Source organism: Zingiber officinale, chromosome 4B, assembly GCF_018446385.1.
Source record: "Zingiber officinale cultivar Zhangliang chromosome 4B, Zo_v1.1, whole genome shotgun sequence".
Taxonomy (NCBI): domain Eukaryota; kingdom Viridiplantae; phylum Streptophyta; class Magnoliopsida; order Zingiberales; family Zingiberaceae; genus Zingiber; species Zingiber officinale.
Genome location: NC_055993.1, coordinates 138,229,717 through 138,243,490, shown reverse-complemented (window position 1 = coordinate 138,243,490; position 13,774 = coordinate 138,229,717). Strand labels below are relative to the sequence as shown.

Genomic DNA, 13,774 nt, shown 5'->3' with positions numbered 1-13,774 from the left:
AACAGACAGGTGATATCGAACAATTTATATTTCAAAAAAGATTCTACAGAATTTTAGGTCATCCCTGAACTCTTCGTGCACAGATTATTTCAGAAAATGAAGGTACCACACAAGTTAAATATGCAGGTAGTTCTAAATGAACAACTCGAAGAAACAAAAACAGAATGACTTCTTATCCAGTGATCCTCTCCTCCTGGGCAAGATGCATCGGGGAATCAGTTTGTGTGGGAAAATCACTCGCTTCCAGAACCCGTAGCCATTAGAAATTCACCCTCGCAGACAACTTCGCCACCAACATATGCCTTCCCTTCCATTTTCGCAATTCCGAAGCGTTTTTGCAACTTGACCAGGGTCATTCTCATTACCAAGGTGTCCCCTGCAATCACAGGCTTCCGGAATCTTACTTTGTCAATTCCAGCAAAGAAGAAATTTTCACGAGAGCCACCCACTTCAGGCTGCAACATGACCAGGCCACCAACCTGGGCCATTGCCTGCATCACCACATCAACTCATGTTTTATGCACCAGAGCAGACAAGATCGAAGATATAAACAAAATTTGGATCATTCCATGTGCTCTGTAGAAGTGTGATCTGAGAGTTCTGTAAACTAGTACTCTGGTTTCAGTAAACCATCAAGAATTAAGATTCTCAGTAGAGTCTGCAGTTGCTGAAGTTAAAACAAGTCAGGTTACGGTATCAACTATAAAATTTGGCTATTCCATTCTAGCAAATACAAGTTGGGTCCCTAATACTGAAAAATTCCCAGCTTAAATCTTTTCACACCATCATCGAACAGATTGATAAATGATGTTTTATACCCAAATTGCGCCAACAATCAGCAATACGCTCTGTGTGCGTGCAATTATCTCAGTAAAATTTGGCACAACTTTTTTATACGAAATATTGTTCACCAAGTGACTAGAGGATTAAAAATTGTCAATGCCATATTTTTGATAGTTTATCCACAATTTTATATTTTTGGTAGTTTGTTCTCATGTTTCAAAGAGTTTGAAAGTATTAGTATCAAATAGGCCTATTTTGGTGAAATTTTGATCTAAAATTTCATATGTATCATTGTGTTTAGCGAAACAACCTGAATGGTCTGAAAAGGTTATTCTGGTACAATGGGTGAGGCAGGATCTAATTTGCACATTTTTTTAAAGGAGGTATGGTTTGGAATTTTTCATTATATTTTTGATAGTTTATCCACAATTTTATATTTTTGGTAGTTTGTTCTCATGTTTCAAAGAGTTTGAAAGTATTAGTATCAAATAGGCCTATTTTGGTGAAATTTTGATCTAAAATTTCATATGTATCATTGTGTTTAGCGAAACAACCTGAATGGTCTGAAAAGGTTATTCTGGTACAATGGGTGAGGCAGGATCTAATTTGCACATTTTTTTAAAGGAGGTATGGTTTGGAATTTTTCATTATAAGGTGCGATCTGGATATCTGCCCTTCCATTTGTTTTCTTTTTTTACATTTCCAGATTAGAATTTTGGCATAGGCAGGCAGCAATTAATAACAGAAACAAAGCTAACATAACTTATTAGTACAATAAGGTAATACAAATTGATGAGGTTTAAGAGATATCACAAATGAATGCTGGCAAAACAAGTAAAAATACAATAAGCAATGAATTATTCAGGTTGCACTATTAAACAAAGAACCAGAAATCATCAAAGGGAAAATAATAATAATAATCAACCTCTAGCATTATTGCTAACATTAGGACTAGTTTTGTAAAACTCCTTGAAAGTCATGATGACATGATCTGGCCACTCAACTAACAAACAATATGGGCAAATTCAGTTCGAAGAGGTGGATACTCATCATTGGTCACTCAATATGTTTTTTTTTTAAAAAAAATACAATATTAATTTCATTGTCTTCTTGGGAGGTCAACTAGCATCACCAAAAGTCTTCTTCAATCATGTAGACCAACTTAGTGTGAGTTCATAAGATTTATAAATTCTGTCCAAATAGTTCCAAATAAGGCTTCAATTGCATAATAAATTATTATTTTTCACTCACCTAAGTTTTGGACCACAATGAACAATGAAAATACTTGTGATTAAGAGTGATAATTAGTGTAGCAGTTGAGCTAGCTCCTTCAACATGGAGATGTGGTAGTTATAAGTTGATGAGTATAATTATATGAGACAAAATAGAGTGACAAGGTATGGGCATGTTCAAAGACGATTTCATAGTGAAAAGTGTTGAGGGAGATTAAAACTAAGTCAATATAATAAAACATAATTTGATTAATTTAAATGCTATTAGTGATATAATATTGCAACCGATCCTAAATTGTTAGAACAAACAATGGTTGACAATGATGATGATGATGATTGTAGAAATAAGGCAATTATCTAAACTCTCCTAGGTCTTTGTCTCATGACTGATAAAAATATTTAATTCTTTATTTAAAGATGCTTCAGTATACAAATAGATTTTGGCATTCAATATTTTGGGTTAATGGCATGAAAAAAATCAAGGTAACCAAATTAAACTGAGATCATTCTAGCGATTCCTAACTTCAAGTTCCCAGGTCATTAAGCTGTTACTATAGGTAAGCGTTTATGCACACTTCTTGGAGAGCATTAAAGTTTCCAATGAATTTTTCCATCATTATATGATAAAGATTACTATCAAGTAACTGTTTTTACAAGGATCCCACGATTTAACTATGAAAAATTGTAGCATACAAACATTCATTTATCTGATCTTTTAAACTCTTATCTGGATTTAAAGATTTAGAAAAGAAGGGAAAGGACAATTCCTTTTCTTCAATTTGGAAACAAAGTTTGTATGAATAAAGAATGAAGATGCAGCTGACATCCTAGTTAGTCCAATATCAGAAGCAGTGAGCTATTTGTGTTGATTCATAGGCTAGTTGAGTCTACCAAGACCTGGTTGAGCTTGAGCATTATATCCATTGATTGATTGATTCAACCCTACTGAGTAAATTTTCTCTTGTGGGACACCAATAACAATTCGGTATAATTGGGGAATATTGTACGAGGATCTTTATTGGAAAGAATTACCTACTGTGATTGCACTTCGTTGTATTCTAAATTATCAAGCATTTCCAGTTTGCTACTTTGTTTTCGGGGACAACCACGCGTATTAAGGTAGGAATAACTTCAAGTATTAGCATGTAAATTTTACTTAAACTTCTCAATTTCTCCAAACTGAGAAATTCATGTCTTTTCCATCCATTTTCCTTCTAGATCTTACTCCGTCAAACTAACAAAGTTCCCGAGAAAGCCCCATTTCAGTATAATTGAACAGTAAATCTGTGACTAGAGAATTCTTTTTAGTGATTGAGTAGATACCTCGACCATGAGAACACCAGGCATTATAGGGCGGTCGGGGAAGTGTCCAGGGAAGAAGTTATCGTTGATTGTAACATTCTTGATACCGACAGCCGTAACTCCGGGTGTGTATTCGATCACTCTATCAACCAATAGAAATGGAAACCTGCAATCCAAGGCGCAAAAATCTCATTCGTCAAATCTTCTCGAGTGAGGTAGGTACTCAAAAATAAAAATTTCATATACAAAATAAACTCACCGATGAGGCAAAATACTTCGGATCTGATTTATGTCCATTACGGCCGGGAAAGGCGGAAACCCTTCAAAGAAAATCGGCAACGACAAAAACAATCATTACTTCGATTTTACATGTCACTCATGTCTGAGCAAAAGAATATGAAAAGAACAAACTTTTCTCGATAGGAGCATCAACTTCCGTAGTCACGACGCCGTCGACGGCGCATCGGGCGACGAGCCGGCCCCTCTTGGAACCCACTACCGGAGCGGGAGTCCGGTTGTTCGAGAAGAATAGAGGCTGAGAGCTTCTGGCACGGAGCGTTGCGGAGGGAGGGGAGAAGGGCTCCGGCTGCCCGAGTGGGCGGCGGAGGGTGTGAGGCGGTGAGAGGAGAGATCTGGCGGCCATGGCAGACGAGGCTTCCATCGCGACAGTGTCTGTGAGCGAGCCAGTTTATGCTTAAATACAAAGGACCTCCATTGGATTTCACCTTCACCTTAAAGGGCTATTTTCTACAGTCCGATTGGAGACAATTTAATCTCAGTCGTTGATTCCCTATCTCTCATCAATCTCCAGGATCAAGCGATTCTGGATCGGACGATTACCAAGTATCCCTCCACAGGAAATCCTACAGAGAGCACCGTATTAAGATTTGCTGCTGTGGTTGGTCATCTTCCTGGACGGGCATCAAGAAAAGATATTGGAGTGGGTCCCAGTTGTGGACGATATCCCACCGTCCACGTGTAATTTCGATTTCTTACTTATTAGGGCGTTGTTTGACATTTTTTTAAAAAGAAGTGCCTTTTTTACGAAAACGACAATAAAGGACATCATTTTTAATTTAATAATAATAAATGTAATATAATTATTATTTAATTTATTTTGGTCAAAATAGTTGGTGCCGATGTGTTTGCATGAACATGAAATGCGTCCATATTGGCACGTATACGTTCTCTCGCACAAGTAGAGAGAGAGAGAGAGAGAGACTAGGGATCGGCCTTCGACAACCGTCGCACGATCTTTTTCTCGATCTCATCGATCGTCTTCTCCATCGCCGCGACCACACGCCGAATCTCTTCGACGACGACGCCGGATCGATGTTGTCTACCCATCACGTACGAAATCCATCTTGCCTCTTGATCATCTCCTAGTGCAATAATGTCGATGACCTCTTTCGTGAAAATGGAATGCGTGTATTTTTTTTTATCGTACTTTATGCATATGTAAATTGATCGCGGTTTTGTTTATTCTCGTTTAAAATTGGTTTCTCCTCTTGTTGTTTGTGATCTAGGGTTCTCAATTTCTACATTTGAAACTCTATCTAATCATGTTACGCTCTTTGTGATCTTTGTTGCCAATGAAGTGACCTCGTCTCGGGTGACGGAGTAATTGCTCGTGTGCAAGTATGAATCCTTATCTTGTTGCCATTGTTGTTCCTATTATTGCTTCGGTGTTATTTCGGAGATCAAAGAAGGCAAAAACACGAGGTTTGCCGGTTGATGTTGGGGGAGAACCTGGTGTTGCAATTCGCAACTACCGTTTCCCTTCTCCATTGCAATCACTGTGGGAAGGAGTCTCAACTCTGGCTGAGCTGTTTGAGCATTCTAGCAAACGCTTCCAGCACAAGCCTCTTCTTGGATCTCGGAGACTTTTGGCAAGGGAAACAGAAGTAAGTCCGGATGGGAGGTCTTTTGAGAAGTTCCACCTGGGAAACTATGAATGGATCAGTTATGGTGATGCTTTTAAAGCTGCCTGCAGTTTCGCATCTGGTCTTGTGCAACTTGGCCACAAAAGGGATGAGCCCGTTGCAATATTTTCAGATACACGAGCAGAGTGGTTTATTGCTTTGCAGGTAGATTTCTTGGCATGCATCCTGACTACTTGAATATCCATCTTGATGTTAAATGGATAACAGGTTTATTGGTGGAACATTTAAATTATAGCACAAGAACTTGTCTTTGCAAGGCACTTGTTTTCTTTATACCAAAGTTGTCAGGTTGCTTATATAGTTCACCTTTCTTAAAATAGGGGTGCTTCAGGCAAAATATCACAGTTGTTACAATATATGCTTCGCTAGGGGAGGAGGCTCTTTGTCACTCTTTAAATGAGGTTTGGTTGCTCTGAACTTTATTTATATATACATGCATACAAACATCATACAATTATCATGCTACATTCTTGTATTGCATATATATTTGCAAAATGTATTTCCTCCACAATTATTAACTTTAGTACTTTCTCTGTTTTGAACAGTGAGATTACATTTATTTTGTTTATTAACAAGAAAAGCACATACTATTTTTCAATCCTCGTCAATTGTTTCAAGTGCTACTACTAAGAAAGGTGGCTTTTCACATACCTAATAACGAAAGATATGCCATATCCCATTTAATTTTTATTGTTTTATTATTCTCTTTTCAGTTCAATATAGATTCGATAATTGCAATTGACTAACTTGATGCATCAACAGACAATCTAAATATATATACATATTTTGGATCAAGTGGCATACATGCATGTATAAAAGTTGGCAATTGAGGAAGCATTTAAATAATGTAGCGTGTTGAATCTTTTTCTTAATTATAATTTACTTAGAGGGACCATCTTTCCCTTACACTATTTTAGCTATTTCAATTGGTTGAAGGGTCACTCTTGTATTCCAATAGTTAGGAAACTATCTTTCAATATTTTTTGGTGGTTCTCTTGCAAATTTGACCCATATATGTCAAAAATATATATAAGTTCAACTGTGCAGTCCATGAGTATCATTTTGGCTCCTTGAGACATGGCTATTTTCCCTATTGATGCATTACCTCTGGCATGAAAAGTTTTGCTCATTCCTTCACCTCTTGCTTTCATATTTTTTTTTCTTCTTTTTTGGTAACATTAGCAACACAAGTAAACTTGTAAAAGTTCAATCTATACCTTCGGTGAAAGATCATCCATTGACCCTTCCCATGAAAGTAGCCTACTTCTTTGCAAAGGATGATCATTTCTGTGCTATGGCTTCTTAACAAAGCTCCCGAGTAATAAGTGGATCAACAAAAACAGTTGTTGTTATATCAATTTCTTTGTTCTTGGTAGCATTTTGTGGATTTTTGTATCAATTTTAACACAACTGAACTTGTAAAAGTTGAATCCATTGTTTCAGTGTGCCATTTTGTGGATTTTCATGTTGCTTTTTTATCTTATGGAACACAAAAGTTGCAATCCTAACTAGTACATATGAATCAGACAGAGGTATCGACTGTAATTTGTGGACCAAAGGAACTGAAAAAAGTGATCGACATAAAAGCACAGCTTAATACTGTAAAACATGTTGTTTATATTGATGAAGACGGTGTTTCAAATGAGATTTCATTGGACAAGAACACTACCTGGGTGGTTGCATCATTTGTTGAAGTAGAGAGAATGGGCAGGGAAAAGCCTGTGGTTCCGTATCTGCCTAAATCAGCAGATATTGCTGTGATCATGTACACAAGTGGTAGCACTGGTCTACCAAAGGTTTGTTTAACTCAACAGTCTTGTTGGTTCAGATTATACATTCTTGCATGATATATTGGTTTTAGTTGCTAGGTTGGATTCTGGATTCTGGAAGTAACATGTTTTCTGGTCTTATCATGGATATAGTGCGGCTTCATAATGTTATTATCAGTCAGCAAATGTAATCTTTTGTTGGAATTCCTATTGGATGTGTTAATTATTCATGCAGTGCCTAGTCTAGTATTCTGCTTTTATGTACATCCAAGATTGGTGAAAGATCTAGCATTGTTCTTCTAGGTTTCATCTTGCTCTTTATTTTGTGACTATTAGTTGTAACATAGACATGTAAGCATGGACACATCTAACACTATACAAATATTGTTAATTCATATATGCAATTGAAAATCTCATCTTGAAATACCTGAAACAGAGTTTGGGGATCATGTAGTAGCTTTGTTTTTAGATTGAGTTTCCCCTTCTAGTAAACTCACAAACCATTAAAGAAAAAAAATAGAATATGCACCCCAGTGAAAAAAAATAAAGGAAAATAATCTAATGGAAATGCTTATATTATCTATTTCCAGCTTTAAGCTGATAGACATTTAAACTACTTAATTTAAGTATATAATTAAATGTAGTTTTATGCATAGTGAAACTCTGTCCTGACTATCCATGGCAAACCCTTACTGAGTTCTGATTATGTCATGTCCAAACATGCTCACATGGTTACTTATCTGTTGCATTTCTAATAATTTGAATCCCATGTAGGGGGTAATGATGACACACGGCAATGTTCTAGCTACAGTTTCAGCTGTTATGACTGTTGTCCCTTCCCTTGGTACTAAAGATATATACATGGCATACCTACCTCTAGCTCATATTCTTGAGTTGGCTGCAGAGGTGAAGGGCTTCAGATTTTGAGCTTCCCAAATTTCACTTACTTTCTCAGATAATAACTTTGTCAATATGCTCCATGCAGCATGTAATGGTTGCTGCAGGAACTGCTTTAGGATATGGGTCACCTTTAACTCTCATTGACACATCGAATAAGATAAAGAAAGGAACAAAAGGTGATACTTCAGTCCTGAAACCTACCTTGATGCCTGCTGTACCTGCTATCCTTGATCGTGTTTGTGATGGTGTGCGAAAAAAGGTCTTGTCAATTTTCAGAGAAGTCATTTTCGTTGTCCTTTTGGCCTGAGTCTCTTGTACATTTTTCATAGGGCATTCATTTTCCTTTCAGGTAGATGCTAAGGGTGGGTTATCAAAGAAACTATTTGATATTTCATATGGTCGTAGATTGGCTGCGAACAACGGGAGTTGGTTTGGAGAAACTAGTTTTGAGAAGTTCTTTTGGAATTTTCTTGTCTTTAGAAAGATTCAGGCTGTTTTAGGAGGTCGTGTACGATATCTACTCTCTGGTGGAGCACCTCTTTCTTGCGATACTCAAAGATTTATTAACATTTGTTTTGGGTAAGTACATCATCATTCCATTTCTATGATAGATATGCACATCATTGCAACACAAACATTTAGGGGCGTCTGGATTTGCAGAAGCAATAGCGGGCCCTTTATTTCTGTGTATAGATTTAAAACTGTAAATTAAATATGTGCAGTAATGTGTGAGAAAGTAATATAAATACAAACTATCTCACACCCAGATGCAATCGAGACAAGGAGAAAGTCTTGTTTAGTTTTTTTTTAAAAAGATTTGGGTGAGACCATATTCTGATGACCAGCGTTCCTCAGCAACTGATTCTCCCTTCATGTCTGTGTCTCTAGTGATCTGAAACTTTAGCTCTTGGTTGTGTGCAATTTTAGTTGACAATATGTTGTGTTCTACTTGATTTATTCTGATCTCTCTTTTCTGTTACTTATTATTGTTGGATTTGTATGTCCATTTTTTTTATATGACCTCAGTTGGCTTATAATTTTTCCAATTGTCTTTTAAATTTTACTAAGTAGATATAAGAAGACTATAGTTTATGGTTTTCAAAAAATTGTGTACAATCATAATCTATACAAATGGGACTTGGTAATGAATACATTTCATGGATACCTAAAATTTAATATAGGGCAGGTCGACATGAAATCGGTTATCAACTAAAACACCAAGAGATTAGAATCGGGAGCTTACACATTTGTGCATGGACAGATCTCTTTGTAATGTGTCTTGAACCTATCCAGGTTATGGACTTGAATAATGTGCTGACAAGAGGAACCAATGGTGGTGTACAATAAAGTTGACACTTGCCCATTTGTTCTTGGACGGAGACATTTTGAGAAGAAATTGGGTTCTTGTTCCATGCATGGGAGTAAAATATGCAAACAATTTCTTGTGTGTTATTTTCTTTTGCACAATTTTCTTGCATAACAAAAAAATTCTAAATTTCTTGTTGGTCGCATTTATTATTTCCTTGATCTTCCTAAATATAATTCAGGGCTACAGTAGCACAAGCATATGGTCTGACAGAAACATGTGCTGGCGGAACGTTTCAAGAAGCTGATGAAATATCTCTTGGTGCTGTTGGTGCTCCACTTCCGTGTTCATACGTCAAGGTAGTAAATGTTTGGTATCTTGTTGTGAACATTGGCAGAACAATTAGGCAATTGGCAATGTAGATCATTATCCACCTATTTAATTGCATTTATGCAGATTACTTTGTGCTTTCACCCCTGGTTCCTATGTGCCTCTACCCTTGTTTGCAATTTATTATGCAAATATGTTTAAAGATAGTTTTCTCAGATTTAGGATTATCTTCCCTTTTATTTCTCACTAAATGCTTTGGTGGATAGCGACGTTCCATGCATCAGTTTACTTCCCAACTAAAATAGCAACTGCATAAACTCTGCCTATTCATTTAGCAAACTGTATGCTACACAAGGCTTTTGGAAAGAGTTGTTTTAATTTATATATTTTTAAAATTTCTTCATGCCACCATTTAGATATCTCATTCGTATTCATCTCATGTTCAACCATGGCATTCAGATTCACTGCAATTACTCAATTCTTATTCTAGCCATATTTTGGGGGTATCTATCATAAATTATGTTCATCTTGTTTTATTTCTTGATACTTTGCTGTGTTCGTTGATAAGACAATTTTTTCAATCTAACTTTCAATCTGATAATTGAGGTTATAGTTTCTTAGTGAAGTTGTACTTTTAGAGTATTCTTTCTACACAAGTCACAATCTATGAAGAACTCCTGACTATCAAATGTATAAAGGAATAATATATTACTTGTTAATAACATGAAACTAAAGATTCAGATTGCTCTTTGCATTAGCTATGTCTTAGCGATGAGTGTGATGGCATGTTCAGTTTTACCGATGTATCCTCTACTATAATAATCGAGTGAAATCTTAGTTGAATCAAATCAACTTCTAGGGAATAATACATCCTCATGGAATAGTTGTCGGACTAAGTTCATTTCCTCAGTCCTCACAGAGCTAATTGTTAGTTGCAATAGCTGTCAGACTAAGTTCATTTGCTTACAGGATGAGACATTGGATCTCTTAAACTAGTAAACTACTATATTGAAAAAATAAACAATTTTTTGCATTTCTTTTTGTTACATACTTACATTGGGCAAAGTTTTTTCTTTATAATCTTCATAGAATTAGCTGATGTACTGTGGATGAAAATGTGTTACCACTCTCTTAGATCTTCTATATTAATACAAAACATTTTTGGTAGCAGTTGATAGATTGGTCCGAAGGTGGGTATTTAGTTACAGATAAACCAATGCCAAGAGGGGAGGTAGTTATTGGAGGTCCAAATGTTACTGCAGGGTACTTCAAAAATGAAGAAAAGACTAAGGAAGTTTACAAGGTATACTAGTTACAGCATCGCTTATCATGTTAGTATCTTATCATTAGAACACTAAGGTGCATTGGTGCCCAAATCAAAAGGTTGACGAGAGAGGAATGCGTTGGTTTTATACTGGTGATATAGGAAGGATTCACCCTGGTGGCCTCCTGGAAATCATTGATCGCAAAAAGGATATAGTAAAACTCCAACATGGTGAATATGTCTCCCTAGGAAAGGTGGGATGGTGATTAATTATTTCTGTTTTATTAATGTTCAGTTTAGCAAACTCACTGTTCTTTCTCGCAGGTGGAGTCTGCTTTAATTGTGAGTTCCTATGTGGAGAACATCATGTTGCATGCCGATCCTTTTCACAATTTCTGTGTTGCACTCATTGTTGCTGCACACAATACTTTAGAAGACTGGGCTTCGAAGCAAGGAATCAATTGTACCGATTTTTCAGATTTATGCCAAAAAGAGGAAACTGTGAAAGAAGTCCATGGTTCACTGCTCAAGGTTCGTATCTCCATATTATAATATATGATATATAAGCTCAATTTTCTTTTATCTTTGTTGTCTGCAAAGATAAGATGGCCTCTCCTACTCGCTTGTTTATGTTCAAAGGAGGACTTCTTTTCACATGATTAAGTAACCTCAACTTTCACATGTTTGAACACAATCTAGATGCCAGGATTATTTTAAGTAGATTGGTTTAATGTTAAAAGTTCAAATAAGTATCATAACAGGTACAATCACATGTAAACTGTATCACCAATCTGGTTGTTCTTTTGATATTAAGAGTGCATCATTTCATCATCTGGCTTCGTTGCATCTTTACCTCATCATTTCTCATATCTTTATGCGAGAAATGATTGCTTAACGAAAAATCTACTTAGATGCTGTATCAATGAGTCAGCATCTAATATATCAATTGATGAAACTGATACTAACTTTTTATTCAATTTGGAAACAGGCGGCGAAACAGTCTCGACTGGATAAGTTTGAGATCCCAGCTAAGATCAAGTTGATTCCTGAACCATGGACCCCCGAATCTGGTCTGGTCACTGCTGCACTCAAACTCAAGAGAGAAGCCGTCAGAAAGGCATATGCTGATGACCTTCAAAAGTTATACGCGTGAATTTTTTTTCTTTTGCCGCTAAGGCATTCTACATTTTGGTGAATTTTTTTTCCCTCAGCAACGAATGAAAGTTTATTAGTTTTGTTTTTAGCTTGTTTTCTCTTGAGGAAAAATACCTTCGAAGTTTTTTTTAATAATAGTGCTCCCAATCTTGGAGAGCATTTTTGGGCATGGGAATTTGTTGAAGTGTATTTGTGGTTGTATCCTCATTATCGGAGAACTTTTCTTTTTCTCAAGACTTTTAGGGTGCATTTGATTAGAGGTTATCCTTGATAATTTTGGTTATCCATCCAAGATTATCAATGAAAATTCTGTTTGGTTTAGGTAATCAATGATTCTCGAGTAATGTTCCATAGCCGACACTTCAGCAAAAGAGTCATGCAACCCGGAATAAAAAAACTTCAGAAAACTCAGATTTTTCTTGATTCCGGAGGTTAACGAATTTTTTTTACCAAAAATACCTTTCGATAAAAAAAAACGTGAAAAAAATGTAAAAAATATTAAAAAATGTAAAAAAAAAATAAAAAGATGTTTAAAAATTTTAAAAAGTAAAAAATAAAAAAATTAAAATTTAAAAATTGTAAAAAAATTTAAAAAATTAAAAATAAAAAAATTTTAAAAATGATTTTGTTTAAACAATTAAAAAAATTAAAAAAATAAAAAAATTGTAAAAAATATAAAATATAAAAATATAAAAAATATAAAAACATAAAAATATAAAAAATATAAAAACATTAAAAAAATAAAAAAACACACATAAAAACATAAAAAAATATACAGGAAAAAGAAAAGTAAAAAAAACATAAAAAATTAAATAATAATAATAATAATAATAATAATAATATGTATAATTGGTTTTGTAACTGAGGATAATACAGTAAAATATTAAACTAGAGTATTTATTAAAACTTTCAAACAAATAAATTTTTGTTGCATTACCTACGTTGAACCAAATAACATTTGATTATGTTTTATTCTCCATAATATTTATTATGTAATTATTTGGTAATCACATAACCAAGGTTATACATGATAACTTGAATCAAACGTACCCTTAGGGTGATTGTCCAACATATTTTTTAGAGCTACAATCACTGATTGAGGATGCTAACATTTTGGTATTATATGTAAAAGAAATTTGCAAATAGATGAATTAATTGAATGAAAATGATAATATGCACTTTAGTCGATAACTATGAAGGACGAGCTTAACATGAGCTACCCAGCTCTTGCTCTTGATGGGATGCCTCATAAACATTAATACTCTGTTTAAGCAGAGGAGTGAACGATAAATCTAGAGCATTAAAAGAGTATGGAAAGAAAAAGGAATCTCTATACTTATTTATCTTTTATCTTGATTGAGGGATGTGGAATGTAATTTTTGTAACTGACAATAATTGTATGCATTATTTTTTTTTTTGATATCTAATGTAATTTTACGAATTAAGAAGAGTACATATATCATCATTTTATCTAATATATGATATAATTTTACGAATAAAAAATGATACATATATCATATCATTTTTCATGTTACTTTCCACCCGATTTTGAAATGATCAATTTTTACTTTAAAATCATCCGCGGATGGATTATATTCCTCTTCCCTCTTAAAATTTTAATAAAATAAACAACGAAAATTTTTTCACAACGAGAATTTTTCTTTAATTTTACTTTCCACTCTCGTAAGTAAACATAACATTAAAAAAAAATAGTTGAGGTTTCATGGAATGATCTATTATATGGAATCTCATCTTGCTTTGTAAGAGGTCGAGACTTACAATTGCGTGAC

The 13,774-nt window shown here is 34.9% G+C and overlaps 2 protein-coding genes across 2 annotated transcripts; one reads left to right on the top strand and one right to left on the bottom strand.

Annotated features, from left to right (window-relative positions):
- Positions 1 to 10: 10 nt before the first annotated feature.
- Positions 11 to 4,004, bottom strand: LOC121977020 (3-hydroxyacyl-[acyl-carrier-protein] dehydratase FabZ-like). Its single transcript, XM_042529495.1, has 4 exons — positions 3,729 to 4,004; positions 3,577 to 3,637; positions 3,339 to 3,483; positions 11 to 491 (listed from the first exon to the last, which is right to left on the bottom strand). Exons 1-4 carry the CDS (start codon positions 3,976 to 3,978, stop codon positions 234 to 236), a joined length of 714 nt encoding a protein of 237 aa, XP_042385429.1. The 5' UTR covers positions 3,979 to 4,004; the 3' UTR covers positions 11 to 233.
- A 489-nt stretch (positions 4,005 to 4,493) lies between these two features.
- Positions 4,494 to 12,153, top strand: LOC121977018 (long chain acyl-CoA synthetase 9, chloroplastic-like). Its single transcript, XM_042529493.1, has 12 exons — positions 4,494 to 4,667; positions 4,916 to 5,404; positions 5,581 to 5,661; positions 6,787 to 7,056; positions 7,804 to 7,935; positions 8,015 to 8,188; positions 8,279 to 8,508; positions 9,477 to 9,594; positions 10,737 to 10,868; positions 10,949 to 11,083; positions 11,154 to 11,360; positions 11,818 to 12,153. Exons 2-12 carry the CDS (start codon positions 4,958 to 4,960, stop codon positions 11,980 to 11,982), a joined length of 2,091 nt encoding a protein of 696 aa, XP_042385427.1. The 5' UTR covers positions 4,494 to 4,667; positions 4,916 to 4,957; the 3' UTR covers positions 11,983 to 12,153.
- The last annotated feature ends 1,621 nt before the right edge of the window (positions 12,154 to 13,774 follow it).

Bases quoted from the DNA above. Each gene is read 5' to 3' on its own strand.
- LOC121977018 (XM_042529493.1), top strand. From the start codon at position 4,958: ATGAATCCTTATCTTGTTGCCATTGTTGTTCCTATTATTGCTTCGGTG. The intron at 5,662-6,786 runs GTTTGGTTGCTC...CATATGAATCAG, and splicing joins TTTGTCACTCTTTAAATGAG to ACAGAGGTATCGACTGTAAT. The intron at 7,057-7,803 runs GTTTGTTTAACT...AATCCCATGTAG, and splicing joins GTAGCACTGGTCTACCAAAG to GGGGTAATGATGACACACGG.
- LOC121977020 (XM_042529495.1), bottom strand. From the start codon at position 3,978: ATGGAAGCCTCGTCTGCCATGGCCGCCAGATCTCTCCTCTCACCGCCT. The intron at 3,484-3,576 runs GTGAGTTTATTT...CTTGGATTGCAG, and splicing joins CGAAGTATTTTGCCTCATCG to GTTTCCATTTCTATTGGTTG. The intron at 492-3,338 runs GTATCTACTCAA...GTGGTGATGCAG, and splicing joins CTGGTGTTCTCATGGTCGAG to GCAATGGCCCAGGTTGGTGG.